Source organism: Meles meles, chromosome 5 (assembly GCF_922984935.1).
Source record: "Meles meles chromosome 5, mMelMel3.1 paternal haplotype, whole genome shotgun sequence".
Taxonomy (NCBI): domain Eukaryota; kingdom Metazoa; phylum Chordata; class Mammalia; order Carnivora; family Mustelidae; genus Meles; species Meles meles.
The window spans coordinates 31,395,697-31,412,251 of NC_060070.1; the positions used below are offsets into that span (position 1 = coordinate 31,395,697).

Here is a 16,555-nt window from a genome sequence, read left to right on the forward strand (position 1 = left end):
TTAATTAAACTTATTTCCTCAGTATAAATTTAAAAATAATGGGTCAAATAATATAGATTTTTTTTAGTTTTCATATACACTTCTGATTATTTTCCAAAAGGGTTTACCAGTTCATCTTCTCCCATTGATACATGTATTGTAAGCAGTATATGAGAGTTAAATAACAGTTTTACTACACCCTCATTTGTTGTAACTTATCAATATATTATAGGTAAGATATTCCTTATTATTTTAATGTACATCTTAATTTGTGTGTGATTGAATTTTGTTCATATATTTTACTATTGGTTATCTTTATTCTTTTTTTTTGTCTGTTTATTCCTTTAAACTTTTATATTTTGCAGTACAGCATTTTTCTTATAGATTTGTGACAGCCTTAACAAATTAAAACACACATACATGCACACCCCTGAAATTTCATATGACATCAGTTTTTTCCATATATGTTTATTACTATACACACACACACACACACACACACACACACACACACACATTAATCTCTCATCTGATTTTATTAGTTAATTTTGCTAATTCCTTGGATTTTTTTTTGTCTTAGTAGCTTTTTACAAATAGAGTTTTTGCATTTTGGGGTACATTGGTGGCACAGTCCGTTAAGTGTCTGACTCTCGGTTTCAGCTCAGGTTGTGATCTCAGGGTCGTGAGATTGAGTCCCATGCCAGGCTCTGCGCTCAGCTCAGAGTATACTTGAGTGTCTCTTTCTCTCTCCCTCTGCTCTCTCCTACACTTTCTCTCTCTCTCTCTCTCTCTCTGTCTCTCTCTCTCACCCTCCAAAATAAATAAATAAATCTTTTAAAAAAAAAAAAAAAAAGAAGTTTTTGCATTTGGGGATTTTGGGGCACCAGGGTGGCTCAGTGGATGGAGTGGCTGACTCTTGGCTCAGTTCATGATCTCGGCTGTGAGATCAAGCCCTGTGTCAGGCCCCCTGCTCAGCGCTGAATCTGCTCGAGATTCTCTCTCCCTCTGGCCCCCTTCCCTGCTCACACTCTCTTTAAAAAAAAAAAAAGAAAGAAAGAAAAAGAGAAGTGTGTGCATTTTATGTGATACAGTCAGTTAATAATCGTTCTTTGTGATTCTTTCTACTACTTCTAAAGGTAGATATTCCTCTTTCCCTCCATAGATTTATGGTGATTTTCCTTTCTTGTACTTGTCTTGCTTTTTAGAAATATTTTTCTCATTGGAATTTCGATTAAAAAGTAGATGAAATCAGTAATAAATTTGTTGCATTGTTTCCCTTTCTCTCCATATCTTTCCTTTCTTATCTCATGCAGCCTGAAGAAGAATAGTCAAAACAGTGTTTCTAACCCACCAGTGTCCAGGCTCAGTAGTTGGCATATTTTCCCCTTCTACTTCTCATGAGTCCTTTAGGATTAGTAGACCTGTTGGATGATACTGTATATATTGCAGTTCTGTGTTAACTAACGTTAGTTAACTAATAATTTGAAATGTTCTTGTATAGGCCTGTAGGTAACTTTGTTCACTGATAAGTAGCAGATCTCAATATTGACTTCCTATAAAAGGTGTCACATGACTCCTTTAAGTAGAGTGACCATCATGTTACCTTAATGTTGTTTGTGTATACTAAATATTTATTTAAGATAATGATTTAAGATCAAAATGATTTGTCAAAAGTTTCCCTGTCCTTTTATTCAGGTATTCAGTATGTTCAAAAGAGTCACCCTGTTGTGTGTAACAGTACCTTGACCTTAGGAAGCAAATGGTGAGAAATAGATGTATGGAATATTGACAGTTTATGTGCAGCATGTGTCTAGGCTTAATATATTTTCTCTTGCGTCTTATCCCTAAAAATGTTCCAAATGGACGATTTTCTTTGAAGTCAAGATATAAAGTACATACCTATTGACTACATTTTGAGATGTGTGTTCAAAATGTATGTGTGTGTGCTTGGCAGTGCATTTTGCATGTGTGTGACTCATACTAACCTCAAATGTGAACCTCATGTCCTCTTCCAGCTATAGTACACTTAGTATTTTTTTTTTTTTTAATGTATGAGACCTAAGAAACTGTGGTCAGCTCAGCCATTGTGTAGAGTTACTTCTCTGTTTTGTATTTTTTTTTCCTCGGCACAAAAATTTATCACCAAGGCTCATTATAAACCATAGAATTTACTTGCATGGCTTCTGCTGTTTTGTAGATTTTTCACTGCTAAAATAAGACAGCTAGAAATTATGTCATTTCCGGACATTGTGTTTCACCACGTGCATTGCAATAATAAGACAATCCAGGCTTTGTTTTAGTCTTTCCTCTAAAAGTCATCACCTTTAAAATCAAAATGTCAGATGTTTTGCAACTGGTTGCTATGCAAATTCAATCTGATTTTACCAAAAATCTATAAAGCAGGTGTTTCAGTTGTTGATTCCCCTAATTACCTTAAATTTTTTAACATTTTAGTCTTTATGAGAGTTACTTTCCATCATATTGTGGACAAGAAGTTTAGTGACAATTCCTGTTGCTGCTGCTTGCACAGTTTCAGATTGGTGTTCTGTGGCAGGACCAGGTAGGTTAAGTGGGTCAGCAAAGGCAAAAAAAAAAAAAAAAGTTATCCATCGATCTTCTTAGTCCAGTAAATCTTCAAAGTGCTAGGAAGCAGGACCACCCCTTCAAGTGTATCATTGATGTGAAATTATACTGTAGCATGGGGAAGCCTCAAAAGTAATACCCTTCCATATTCGTCATCAGAAGTGATTTCAAAAGTTGGTAGGCATATGCCACCATGTCACTTGGAGTCTCAGTTTGATAACCACCACTTGTACCATTAATTTCAGACTATTGTTGGGTTTTTACATTACTCTCTCAACCTGCAAATCCAAGTCGGAAACATTGGAATGCTTGAGCTTCACCCTCAAGCATACAGCAGGAATAGAGAATATCTTACCTCTTTGACTTCTGTGCAAGAGAAGATATTCAGTTGCTGGCTGGCTGTAGGTAGTCTTTCACAGTCCTTTAGCTGGTTATATCCAGTCATTCTGTTCTTTTGCAATCCTGTTTCAATATTCTCTAAACAGGGGGCTAAATTATAAAGTTACCCACAACCAACACATGCTAGATGCAGAAGAGGAGGGTAGAGAGAAAGAGAAATGAAATTAGTTAAAATATATAAAATGTGTTAGTTAAAATATGCATAAGGCATATATGAGATAGCAAAGGTAGAGGTCACAGTATTTTTTTTCTGCAACACAGGACAAAACGTATTTGACCAGGGAGCCAGACATTTCTGATTTATTTTCTCTACCATCCATCACCTGCACACTTCTTCAATCAGCCCCTAACCTAATTAAGATTCCTTATCCATTGGGGTAACCAAAACCCACATTCTTGAGACATTAGAAATTGGATTTTTATATATCCTTAGTAAATAAGGCTTTAAAAGTTTTTGATTAGTTTTTCAAGTGGATACAGTAGTGTGAGATTTCGCTAGAATCTATCCAAATTTTTCCGTCCCCTTATTGCACAGCAATAACCCAATTTCTTTATCAGGATTGGTTGCCTAAACTACACTATGACCACATTTTGCTTATTCACCCATACAATGAGAGATGTAGCTATTTCAGCTTCTAAGTAAATTGTTACATCCCTTGAATGTTAAGTCTCTAAACTAGCACAGCTAGAATTATAAGGAAGGGAAACAAAAATTTTCTAAGTAGTTTATTAGCTATGACTACAAAAGCATTTGCACATATTGGCTACTGATTCCTGGAACTGTATATTCTAGAAATGAGAGAAATAGTATCATTTAATGATTACAACTTCAGAGCATACACCTCATTTTACAAGGGAGTACCCCAGTCTTGCCAAAGCAATGTCTTTCAGCTGCCACTCTGAGTCATTCATCTATAAAGCCAGCTCTTTCTGGGTAATGAGGGAGGCAGTAAGACCAGTGAATACCATGGCATCCATTGTCTTAATCTTTCTGCATAAAGTGAATTCCTCACTCAGGATATCTCCTATCCTGTTTCCTCAGAAACATTATCATAGGAGATATTAGATGATGTATAAAGTGTTCAGTAATCCTACTGTTGAGGCTACTGAGAGCACTCAATAAACAGGAAAAAGAATCAAAATCCAAAGTGTCCATTCTAGACTTCATCCCAAATAGATGTCCCCTCTGTGATATCAAGGATCCAGTATAATCTCCTTACTACCAGAGAGCTCTCTGGTCCTCTGAGCAAGGTTCTTTATAATGGGCCTAGGGATGTTTGCACTGGTGGCATATGAGGCACAGAGCAGGGGCAGTAACTGGGTCTGCCTGAGGAAATGGTAGTCCATGTTTAGCTGTGCATAGTTTTCATCTCTTCCACCACAGCACCATTTAGTACATGAACCCGCTGCACACAACACTGGGATCTGGAGCGGGGGTGGGGGAGGGGGGGAACCTGCCTGATAGGCTTAGGAGTGACCATTTTGTTCACTTGACTATTAATAGCGTTGTCCACCCTGCTGTTAACTTGTTGGTAACGTCTTCATGGGATGTAGGTAGTCTCTCTGGGACCATTCTAAACTTTCATCCCCATAAAGCTTGTGCCCTTCTTGCCACCTGCCCTCCAGCAGCACTCTTGTCAAGCTCCTGACCCTTGGACTAATCCAGTAACTACAGAACAAAGTGTGGATCATCCATTCACATCATCTCTTCTTTGCAGGAAAGTGAGAGGGAAATACTTGACACTTAGCTGTTTGGAGAGCCATCCCCGAAAGGAGCTGTAACACCACATCAGTGTACTTCATATGGGGCTGCTATCTTATGCAAAGCCATTTCTAATTTTGTAATTTTTTTTTCTCAGTCAATTTGACATAAGAAATACCCTGTGGGGCCTTAGTGGAGTTGAATTAGGGATAGTATGGAAAGGAAAGGCATATGCATGGAGTGTTCATAAACTACCTTTCATGATATTCTTGCATCTGGTCCTTTTATTTCTCCTAATGATGGACTGCTGCCAGGCACACCCCCTGTATAGCTGGAGAGATTATGTAGCAGTAGTTCATGATCAGTAGCTTCAGTTGCAAAATTACCTGGTATCACATCAAAAATGCCCATAAAGAGTAATCCTCTAACTTAAGTCATTAGGCAGCTCTTGCCAGAATTTGTAAAGTGTTCTTTAACATATGTATTGAATATCTACAACTTTAGCAAGCACTATGTTAGCCAACTGATCCCTATTCTCAAGGAGCTCAACTAGATAGAAATTTAAAAATATATATGATGCAGCAAATAATATTATAAAAATTGCTATAAAAATGAGAAATGAAATATGATAAGAGGATGTGGGGCTTCTTTAAATAGAATGGTCAGAAAAGACTTCTTTAAGGAGGTAATTTTTTTTTTTAAAGATTTTATTTATTTATTTGACAGAGATCACAGGTAGATAGAGAGGCAGGCAGAGAGAGAGAGAGGGAAGCAGGCTCCCTGCCGAGCAGAGAGCCCGATGCGGGACTTGATCCCAGGACCTGAGATCATGACCTGAGCCGAAGGCAGCGGCTTAACCCACTGAGCCACCCAGGCGCCCAAGGAGGTAATTTTTAAGCTGAGAACCACAGCATAAGAACAAGTTAACTATACCATGAGAGAAGATAATAGCAGTTCAGGTCAAGGGAACAGGATCTTAAAGGAACTGAGATCAGCTCAGCTGGAATAGAATAAGCTAGGAGGAAAATGGTAAAAGTTAAATTTCAGAGTAGGCAGTAGCCAGCTCATATAAGGCCTTAGACCCTTGGTTATAGAGCTTGGATTTAGATTATAAGCACTAGGGGAAGACAGTAATTTATTTATTTATTAAAGAAACATCTTTAATAAGCTCCTTCTGTGTATTAGGTAAAGTTCCTAGGCTGAGTATTAACATTCTTGTGGAGATGATTAGATAAAAAGCCTACATGTCAAACGTAATAATTTGTATGGAAAAATAAATAAGCAGAGTAAGAGAAAAGGGGGTGCTGAGTAGTAAATATTATACATTGACAGAAGTACAGAATGTACAGAAAGTACAGAATGCCCCTGTGATGAGGGTAGCTTTGAATAGAGAAGTGGAGGAAGCAAGGAAACAAACCAAGCAGATAGCTAAGGGAGAGGTCTCTCCAGGGAATTAAAAGGTTTTAAGTTAGGCACATGACACACTCAATTTGCATTTTTTTTTAAAGATTTATTTTTTTGACAGATAGAGATTACAAGTAGGCAGAGAGGCAGGCAGAGAGAGAGAGAGAGAAGGAAGCAGGCTCCCAGCCAAGCAGAGAGCCCGATGCGGGGCTTGATCCCAGGACCCTGGGATCATGACCTGAGCCGAATGCAGAGGCTTTAACCCGCTGAGCCACCCAGGCGCCCCCTCAATTTGCATTTTAAAGTCACTTTGCTGCTTAGTGAAAAAGGGATTGAAGTGAAGGTTAAGCATGGAATTAATGATGGTGGTGACCATCATTACGGGCCACCTAAAATAGTGACAGTGGAAATGGAAAGATATTTTGATCTAGATTCAGTAGGACTTTTTGGTAGATGAGAAATGAAGGTTGAGAAGATGAAAAGAGTCAAGAATGACTTTCCAGTTATTAACTCTAACATCTGAGTAAATAATGGTTTCATTTATTAAAATGGGGAGAGCTGAAAGTATAGGATGGAAAGAAAGAAAAAGACAGATTTGAGCCAAGGGGGGGAAGAAAAAAAAGTTATATTTTGGATGTTAATTTGTATTTCCAAGACTCTCAGGGCAATTAGATATAGGAAGTCTATATAATACACAGGAGATGTGAAATGAATATATGAACTTGGGAGCATCAGCATACAAGCAGCCTTTACACCTAGGTAAGCACATGAGACCCTGAGACAGTGTGTGGAGAACCAGAGGGCCAGGCCTTGAGGGACTCAAGATAGACCTTGGGTAAAAAATGAAGAGCTGGCAAAGGGCACTGAGAAGGTAATGTCAGTAAGGAAAGTCTTAAAACATGGTAGATGAGAGGGTTTTGTGAAGGAAGAAGGGTTTAACTACTTCAAATGTTAATGGGAACTGAGTGAGATGAGCAGGGAAACAGCAATGGGATTTAGCACTCAGCCCTCCTGGATGAACGTGGCAAGCAGCAACTTGGACGACTCAAAAATCACAAGTTCAGATTTGGTAGTTTCTACTAATAACAGTTTTCTTTCTTTCTTTCTTTCTTTCTTTCTTTCTTTCTTTCTTTCTTTTTTAAGATTTTATTTATTTATTTGACACAGAGAGAGAGAGATCGCGCACAAGTAGGGGGAGCAGGAGAAGGAGAAGCATGTTCCCTGCTGAGCAGGGAGCCTGATGCCGGGCTCGATCCCAGGACCCTAGGGTCATGTCCTGAGCCAAAGGCAGACGCTTAACTGACTGAGCCACCCACGTGTCCCTAATAACAGTTTTCTATTGTTCTTTTGATTCATTTGGTTTTTTATTCGACATACATATTGACTCCTTCCTTATAGTTAAGTAGTTAGTACCAAACTTTGAAGATGGACTTTGAGATTGTTGAAAATCAGAAATTAAGTTGAGTTTAATATAGGGTAGCCACATTTTCTACTTGAAAATCTGTTTTATTATCAAACCAAAATAGATTTAGCTTGCAATACAAAAGTCCCACCCCAAGTGCTTTCTATTTTAATCAGGCCTCAGACCTCTTAGTGACTGACAAGTAGAGAAATTACTAGGCTAAGAATATCAAAAGTAAGTATCAAAAGCTAAGTTTTAAACAGACATTATCCACAGATTTGCTGAGCATTGGACATTTGAACTTAGTTGGTCCTCATGGAATAGTTGTGTAATTCACAGCAGCTACAAAACATGAAGCTGTTTTATTTTGCCATAGCTGATATCATTCATGTCTTAATGAAGAAAGAGGCAAAGGTCTTATGTTTAGTAATAATTGACATATTTATAAACTACTGTATAGTCCATCAAAGGCTTATGTTATGTCGTTTTATCATGAATTTTGGGAGAGTTGTTCTTGTTATCCCAGTTTTACAGATAAAAAATTGAAACTTGAAAGAAGTAAGTAATTAGCCCAATAGCGTGAAATAAATGGAGTTCAGAAACTCAAAAGCAGGATAGCTGACCCAGTTTTTTCACTCTGCCATAAAGTAACTGACATCTTTGACAACACACTGACTAGACAAGATGGAAAAGTCACAGTGCCCATATGTGTTTTGATAGGGATAGAAATATACAGTAAAGATGGAAAGTCAGTAGCTACAATATCAAACACAGGCAGCCAATAAGAGCTGTGCCATTCTCAGTCATGAGTGGTGATATTTTCATTTATAAAAGAAGATACTTTTAGATATTCTTAATTTTTAGGCATAGGAGTAGAAATACTCAAATACTGAAGAATAATTAGGTCTGCTAATCATCTGCGTAGTTCCCCAGTTGTGTGAGTGTAGTACACAATTCCTTATTTCAGATCTTACCTGGTTTTGCCCACAGTCTAAAACAGTGAGGCCCAGACTTAAACCAAATGAGTGATTTCATTATTTTAGTATATCACATCCCTGTGGTAATTAGAAGGTGGCATTGTGGTTGAGAACGTGGATTGGAGCCAGGCCTCTTGGGTTCAATACCGACTGCCCATTACAAGCTACATGACCTTTGTGGGGTGTTCAGCCGCTAAGCCTTACCCCTTCAACTATAAAAGAATAATAATAATCCTATCCTTACAGGATTAAGTATTAAATGCATTAAGTTATGTAATGTACTGAGAACAAGCCTAGAACAGAGGTAAATGTTCAATAAGTGTTTTGTTTGTTTGTTTTAAGATTTTATTTATTTGAGAGAGAGAAAAAGTGAGAGAGATCATGAGAGGGGAGAGGGTCAGAGGGAGAAACAGACTCCCCACTGAGCAGGCCCCCCACCCAGTGCGAGACTTGATCCCAGAACTCTGGGATCATGACCTGATCCAAAGGCAGTTGCTTAACCAGCTGAGCCACCCAGGCTCCCCTAAATGTTTAAGAAGTGTTAACTGTTACTACTTTTATAGTATAGCAACATTGAATACCTTATAAATGGATAAGTTCTTTTTGCTGAAATCTCTGTGGTTAAATTTGCTATTATTTTTATGATATTTTTCTTATGTTCCTCCCTAAATTTAACTCATATTAATGTAGTATTTGTTCACTTAAAATTATGCTACCTTAACAAAGTAATTTTATAAAATCCCTTTCATCAGCTTTATCTGCATTTTAAAAGCTTTTCAAGACATGGAAATGCTCTCCAAACATGTGTTAGACTCTGAACTCTCCAAAAATGGAAAGAAGCATAAAATGTATATTCCAGAATAAATATGAAACACTGACTTGGATTTCCTACCAATAGCATAGTGAATTAAGTTAGAAATATTAATAAGGAAAAATCTTTAATATTTTGCCCTACAAACCAGTTTTGATATTGCCATCATTAAGAATTAGGAAGGAAACACTGAAAATAGCATTGTGTTTATTTAGCAGACATAGCAAAGATTTACATGTTACTGTTTAGATTTCATTTATATATTTAATTTACATGTAATCTTATATTTAATTACATATATAAATATATTTATGTATTAATAGTTTGGTAAATCATTTTGAGAAGTTGTTGTTGTGGGCTTTGGAGAAGACAGCAGGGAACATAGGATAAGGAGTATTGGCAAAGATTGGAAACTTACTTTCTTTAATTAATTAATATTATTTTTAAATCTCTTTTCCCTTAGTAGATCAGCAGGATGTTCTAAAGTGTTTCTTTCATTTTAGCTTTTTCCCCTTCAGTCTATGGGGTTTATCATACAGAAGTGTTTTTAAGAAATTAACACTTGGTAATTATAAGGAAATATTTAACTTTAACATCTGTACCAGATGTGATATATTTAATTATCTTTATTTTTAAAAAGTTTCGTAACTTTCATTATTCTTCGGTATGCTGCATCTTTATTGAGCATTTGAGACAATTGATAAGCATTATTCAGTGGCATATGGTCTGAGTCTGACGTGCTTTGAAAGGAGTACAAAGTTTTCTGATAATGAGGATTCTGTGAAAATGGGGAAACCAGCACAACAGAAATGCTTTGAGAAAGTATGGGTTTTTAGCATCTTGAAACAATATATCACACTCAAAGGGACAGAATTGGGCTATACAATCTGTTAGCTCATTCTTGTCCAATCTGGTCTCCTCCTTTCTTTTGGAGCCAGCATTGTCATCAACTCACTGAATTATATTCTTTTTTTTTTTTTTTTTTTTTTTTTTCCCCCTTTTATTAATTTTTTCAGCGTAACAGTATTCATTCTTTTTGCACAACACCCAGTGCTCCATGCAAAACGTGCCCTCCCCATCACCCACCACCTGTTCCCCCAACCTCCCACCCCTGACCCTTCAAAACCCTCAGGTTGTTTTTCAGAGTCCATAGTCTCTTATGGTTCGCCTCCCCTCCCCAATGTCCATAGCCCGCTCCCCCTCTCCCAATCCCACCTCCCCCCAGCAACTGAATTATATTCTGACTGGAATGTATTTCGGGCACAGAGTAATGTATCTACTTAAATGGAATCCTATATTTCTACAAAAGCTTTTTGAGTGTAATAAATTTAAAATATAAAAAAATTCTATTAAGTTAAAGTAATTGGTTCAACAGTTTACATATGTGCCTCCTCCACCATCACCCTTAAAAAAAAAAAAAAGCCACTATTTAGAGGAATATAGATGTTTTTGTTTTATTTATAATATTGAATAGTTTTTTTTTGGTTTAACTATCAGGTAGTCAGTCAGACATTTCCAAGACTGTTGGAAAGATACCTATACATTACAACAAATGTTGGTTGAATAGAAATGAACTGTGGAATTAAAACTTCCACTGCATAATTATTCTAATTAAAATTCTTTAGCAGCCTTTCTTAACAAGAATTAAGCTTTAATGTCTTAAGACATTCATTGCATGTAGAAGTGAACTTTTCTCTTAACCATCTAGAACAGTACTATCTATCTTTGGAAAAATTAAAAAGAATGTAATTCAAATATTTTTTTTGTGAGGTTTAACTCTCTTATGGAACTAGGATCGAAAGAATCTACTCTATAGTGTTCAAGATCATTGGGTCTTTTAATTTGAAATATACTGGATGGTGTAAATGTTACATTAGAGCTGTACTATTTTATGTAAGAGATTAAATGTGATAATCTTTGTAAAGTGTTAAGCCCAATGCCTGACACATAATAAGTACTCAACAAATAATATGTATTACCATGTTTTAAGCTTTCATTATCCTGTTTCTCAAAATTTTGCTTATATCGTGATCAAGATGAAACATTTTAAGTATATAATTTAATCAAAGGTGTATTGACTTTAATTAACAATTTATATTTTCATACTTAAACAGACTGTCCTGGTAGTGTCTTATGCTTAATGATTGAGTAACATTACTATAAATTTTGCTTTCCTGTCATGTTCAAATAACTCAGAATTCATGTACAGTAACTATGTAATAAATGAAGTTGTTTTTTGTAATTGTCCTCATGAGGATTTTAGGTCTTTGCCAGTTCAGATAGGCAAACAGTTCTTTTTAATGCACTGATTTATGTGAAAGTGGGGGCGGGGGAAGAGAAACAGCCTTCCCTGATGTGAAAGGACAGGATATTAATGCCTCACCAAACCTCCTGCCATAGGATTCTTTAGCTTTCCTATATTAAATGGTGTATTTTAGGGGTATGATTGGCTTTGCCATGTAACAGTATAAATTATGCAAGTTATAAAATTATACTGTTATTAAGTTATGAAACTAAAAAAATAATCCCTGAAATTGTCACAGCAAGAATATCAGTGAATTAATTCGATAGTGTAAATTGAAGATATTTATGCAGTGAACTATTGAACAAAAAAAATGGATAATGGGTTGTCACTTGAGAATAGCTAAATAATTTATGAGACAAGACAAGCACCTTTCTTACAGCATACATTATAGCATACAACTTGCTTATCATTTGCTGATTTTAAAGGTAAAGTGGATTTATGTTACTACATTTCCATATCCTTGCTTAACAGTTTATAAAATGAGTATTCAAGAATATCAGGTGACCATACTGTGATTGTGAAACAGAATGAACTGTTTATATATTGCATTCAGTTCAGGGAAAGTTGATAAATAACATGATGTGTATATGATTAAAATATTTGTTTCTATGAATGTTTTTAATACATTGAGAACTATTACAAAGCCTAATTTCACCTTCCTATTTTTTGAATTATTAGTGTAAAAACAACTTATTCCCACATTTAAAAAAATGGGAAAATTTTTCTGCCCATTGAAAATAAGATGAGTTAGAATGAAAGCAACTGGAGTGCTTCATATATGACTATATTGTCTTGTGCATTTTTGCTAAACTGCAGCAGCCAGTTAAACTTTTGTGAGATTTTTGTGAGGTGCTCACTGGTTTCTTCACAACCAGGAGAGTGAATGTATTGCAAGTATATTTGTGTATATTAAAGGAAAAAAAGAAATGAGATCCAAAGACAGGGTCGGTTGTTTATACTATCTCAGTCTTCAGGCATATAAAAATTATACGTGTACCCATTTCCAAGTTTATCCTCCACTGTTTTTCACTGTTGGAATATGGTAGGGAAGTTATAGATATAATTAAAATATGTCATTCTTTTAACTGTTCATACATTCTCAAATCACTTGGTCTCTTCATTACTCCCCTCATCCTCTGCTTTAAGGACCAGTAGAGGTCTGTCATTAAACAGAAAGAGATTGGGCTTTCTATTTAGTTCTTTACAGGGAGTAAGTTTTATAAGAAAATAAGATTTGTTTCTGTTGCCATAAAACCTGCATTGCATTAAGTCTTTTCCAAGTAGACTGGAAAGTGATGGAATACTCAGAGATGATACAAGATAATAAGTTTCAGAAACTCTTTAGATATATGAAAACTTGGCGAGCTAAACTGAGGAGGGAAATGAAATAATTTTACTACATATACAGCTTAATAATAGCTCTAATCAATAAAGAGCCATTACAAACCAGTAAGAAAAAAAAAAAGCTATCATAGCCACTTAAAAAACGAAAAGATAATTTACCAAAAAAGCCTAGTAAATATGAAAAGTATTTTACAGCACTGCTGATCAAAGAAATGAGAAGTGAACAAAAATATACCCATTTGATTTTTTAAATGAAGAAGCTGAGGCTGAGAGAGGTTGTATGATTTGCCCTGGGTCATTAAGTTCAGTTGAGAAAGCTTAAATTTGAATGATTCCTGACTATTTGGTGAGATTATGACTGATTTTTTTGCATTAATTTTTTTTGTCCTTATTTTCTGAATTTTTAGCACTGAGCTAAAAAGATGGAAGGTTTTTCTATTATAGGAATAGAACAAGACCCTGAAACATTTTGGGCAACATTATATCCTTTTTAATAATTGTTACTCATTTAAGGAGTCATTGCATAAATCCACAGATTTTTTTCCTTGATGCATGAGAATAAAATGGGCACTGTTAAACTTTAATTCATTTAGGATATATATAACTAACTAGATATTTTTTAATTAATTTAATTATAACTGTAGATGAGGCCTATATTTTTATGTAATATAAGAATCCAAAAACAATATTAGTCAAATATAAACTTAGTATGAAAATTTTAAAGCTAATGAACCTACATCCTGTCATTGTGCTTTTATTTGCAGATGGAGAATATCATTGGGACACTAAGAGATTCCAACCTGAAGTTAACACTTGCTTTCGGAATAGGAATGCATCATGCTGGACTACATGAGAGGGACCGAAAAACAGTAGAGGAACTGTTTGTAAACTGTAAAGTTCAGGTATTTCATTTTTCATAAACAGATATTTAAATGTAACTCTAAAGTTATGATTTATTTAAATATATTTTACTTTCTAGGTTCTGATTGCTACAAGTACATTAGCTTGGGGTGTAAACTTTCCAGCTCATTTAGTAATTATTAAGGGAACGGAATATTATGATGGAAAAACAAGACGTTATGTGGATTTTCCCATTACAGGTAATTTTTTTGACTTACAGATATATTAAGCTTCTCTTTTGGCCTTAATAATCTGAATTTGCATGAATTGAATTGTAGAGAGTTGATCACATTTGAACATACAATGAGCAAATTGTAAATTTTTGTTTCCATGCAAATACTGTTCAAAGTATTGAGCCATTTTATTTACTTTAACATACCTAATTTGTTAATAAATATCAAAAGCCTAACAAAAGGTTTCAAATTCACAAATAGATAAAAAGTACTGATTAGTAGCTATTAGTTACTTAATAAATCATAGTTAAACATTATACTGTTTAATTTTAAATCTGTTTCACTAGAAATACTTCCATGGCACTTCTAGAAGCAAAGGGCTTATTGCTTCAACGTGTCCATGAACATTCTATTAACATATTTCAAAATGTGATAAAAGCATTGTCAGTTCTGAAGAGGGAAATTGTATTTACACACTAGGATTACATGTAAACAGTGTATTTCTAGCCTGGGTGGCTCAGTGGGTTAAGCCTCTGCCTTCGGCTCAGGTCATGATCCCAGAGTCCTGGGATCGAGTCCCGCATCGGGCTCTCTGCTTGGCAGGGAGCCTGCTTCCTCCTCTCTCTCTCTCTCTGCCTGCCTCTCTATCTACTTGTGATCTCTCTCTGTCAAATAAATAAATAAAATCTTTTAAAATAATAATAATAATTTTTTACCTCAGAGATTCCTGCAGTATAAAAGAAAGAACATTTATTCTATAAGTGGGAAGAGGGTGAGGCCAAAATGTACTCATGGGGTCCATTCCTGGGGAAGAATAATCAGATTAATCTGCTGAAGAGAGTTGCCCATATATGTCTTACTTTTTCTTGTTCAATTAATTAAAATAGTGATTAACTCTTTTTTTAAGATTTTATTTATTTGAAAGAAAGAGAGAGAGCGCGCGCATACACAAGCAGGGGGAGGGGCAGAGAGAAAGGAGAGAATCTCAAGCAAACTCTGTGCTGAGTGTGGAGCCCAGCGTGGCCCTCAATCCCACCACGCTGAGATCATGACCTGAACCAAAACCAAGAGTCCGATGCTTAACCAGCCGAGCCACCCAGGGGCCCCAAGTCTTAAACAGCATTTAACTAAAGGAGAGTTAAGATTCTTACTTTTATAAACAGTAAGTACGAGAGACTCTTTTGGGGGATTCAATTTCCTGTCATAATGAATTGATTATTTAATTATTAGAGATCTCAACAGTAGGCATCAGAGACAATAAGCATACTCTAAAAATATTCTGTATCCTTTGTTATTTTGTTGTGTTGTCAAAACATGCTGTCATCACTATATATACCTTGTGCTATCTGCCATCTTGTTGAAAACTTCTTGTTCTCTTTTTTATAGATGTACTCCAGATGATGGGGCGTGCTGGGAGGCCTCAGTTTGATGACCAAGGCAAAGCTGTAATTCTGGTTCATGACATAAAGAAAGACTTTTACAAAAAATTTCTTTATGAACCTTTCCCAGTAGAGTCAAGGTAAATTTTGCTATAAATTAATTTAAATGGATTCATTTCATAGCAAGTTAATATTTATCTCATGGTATTTTATTAGATAAAAATCAGTAAAAGTTCTAGTTCAAAAGAATTATTTGAAATGAAACTGAATTAACCCTATAAGACAGAATTCAATTATAATTTCATTTTTAAAAAACCTTTTAAAAGAAGCAATGTAGTATGGTATTGAATCACATGAACTCTGAAGCTAGATAACCCGGGTTCATATCTGAGCTCCACTACTTACTTCCTTGATCTTCAGCAAGTTATTTGATTCCTCAGTGCCTTAGTGCACCTATCTGTAAAATGGAGTTAGCAACACTAACTATCTCATAGGTTACTTGTAATGATCAAATGTATAATGCTTATAACAGTGTCTATCACATAGTAAGTACTTAATAAATTTTAGTTTAATATGTGTTTTGGTACCATAGTTAATAAAGAAATTTCCAAAGTAAAGGGACTTATAATGAATAATTTAGGCTACAGCCTTATATCAGAATTATCACATACTTCTTCGTGGCCCAGTAAACTACCCCTTTGACAGAGGCCTCCCTCATTTTCTCAGTGGAAAATAGCCTTTCTTCCTCAGATTTATATATTTTTTATTTATAACATTAATCACTTGCTATCTCTTATTGTCTTTTTAATATACTGTATTCTGACTGCAAAAGGCAACACATATTTGTAATTGACAGTGTAAATAGTTACTGAAGTTTTTATTCGGAGTGCTAATGTTCAATTTTTTTAATTTAGAAAATATAAAAATATGGATTCACTTAACACTGTTCTGAGGGAAAATTTATGATCCTATATATAATATGTATTAGTAAGATGTCTATATATGTTATAAAAATTAACAAATTGAACTCAAGAAAAGAGAAGAAAGATAAGAGCAAGAATCAAAGATTTGAAACCAAATACACATTAGAAAAACATTAAAAAGTCAAAGGTTAGTTCTTTGAAAAGAAGAATGAAATCAATAAACCTTTAAGTCTGATCAAAAATATAGAAAGAAAGGGGGCGCCTGGGTGGCTCA

At 35.3% G+C, this 16,555-nt stretch overlaps 1 protein-coding gene across 2 annotated transcripts in view; it reads left to right on the plus strand.

Annotated features, from left to right (window-relative positions):
- ASCC3 (activating signal cointegrator 1 complex subunit 3) overlaps window positions 1-16,555 on the plus strand; it is a 361,766-nt gene that overhangs the window by 254,310 nt on the left and 90,901 nt on the right. For both annotated transcript variants that reach the window (XM_046005036.1, XM_046005037.1), the window contains exons 31-33: window positions 13,671-13,808; window positions 13,886-14,006; window positions 15,366-15,498. In XM_046005036.1, coding sequence (XP_045860992.1) covers window positions 13,671-13,808; window positions 13,886-14,006; window positions 15,366-15,498 — 392 coding nt within the window. The remainder of the gene's footprint in view (window positions 1-13,670; window positions 13,809-13,885; window positions 14,007-15,365; window positions 15,499-16,555) is intronic.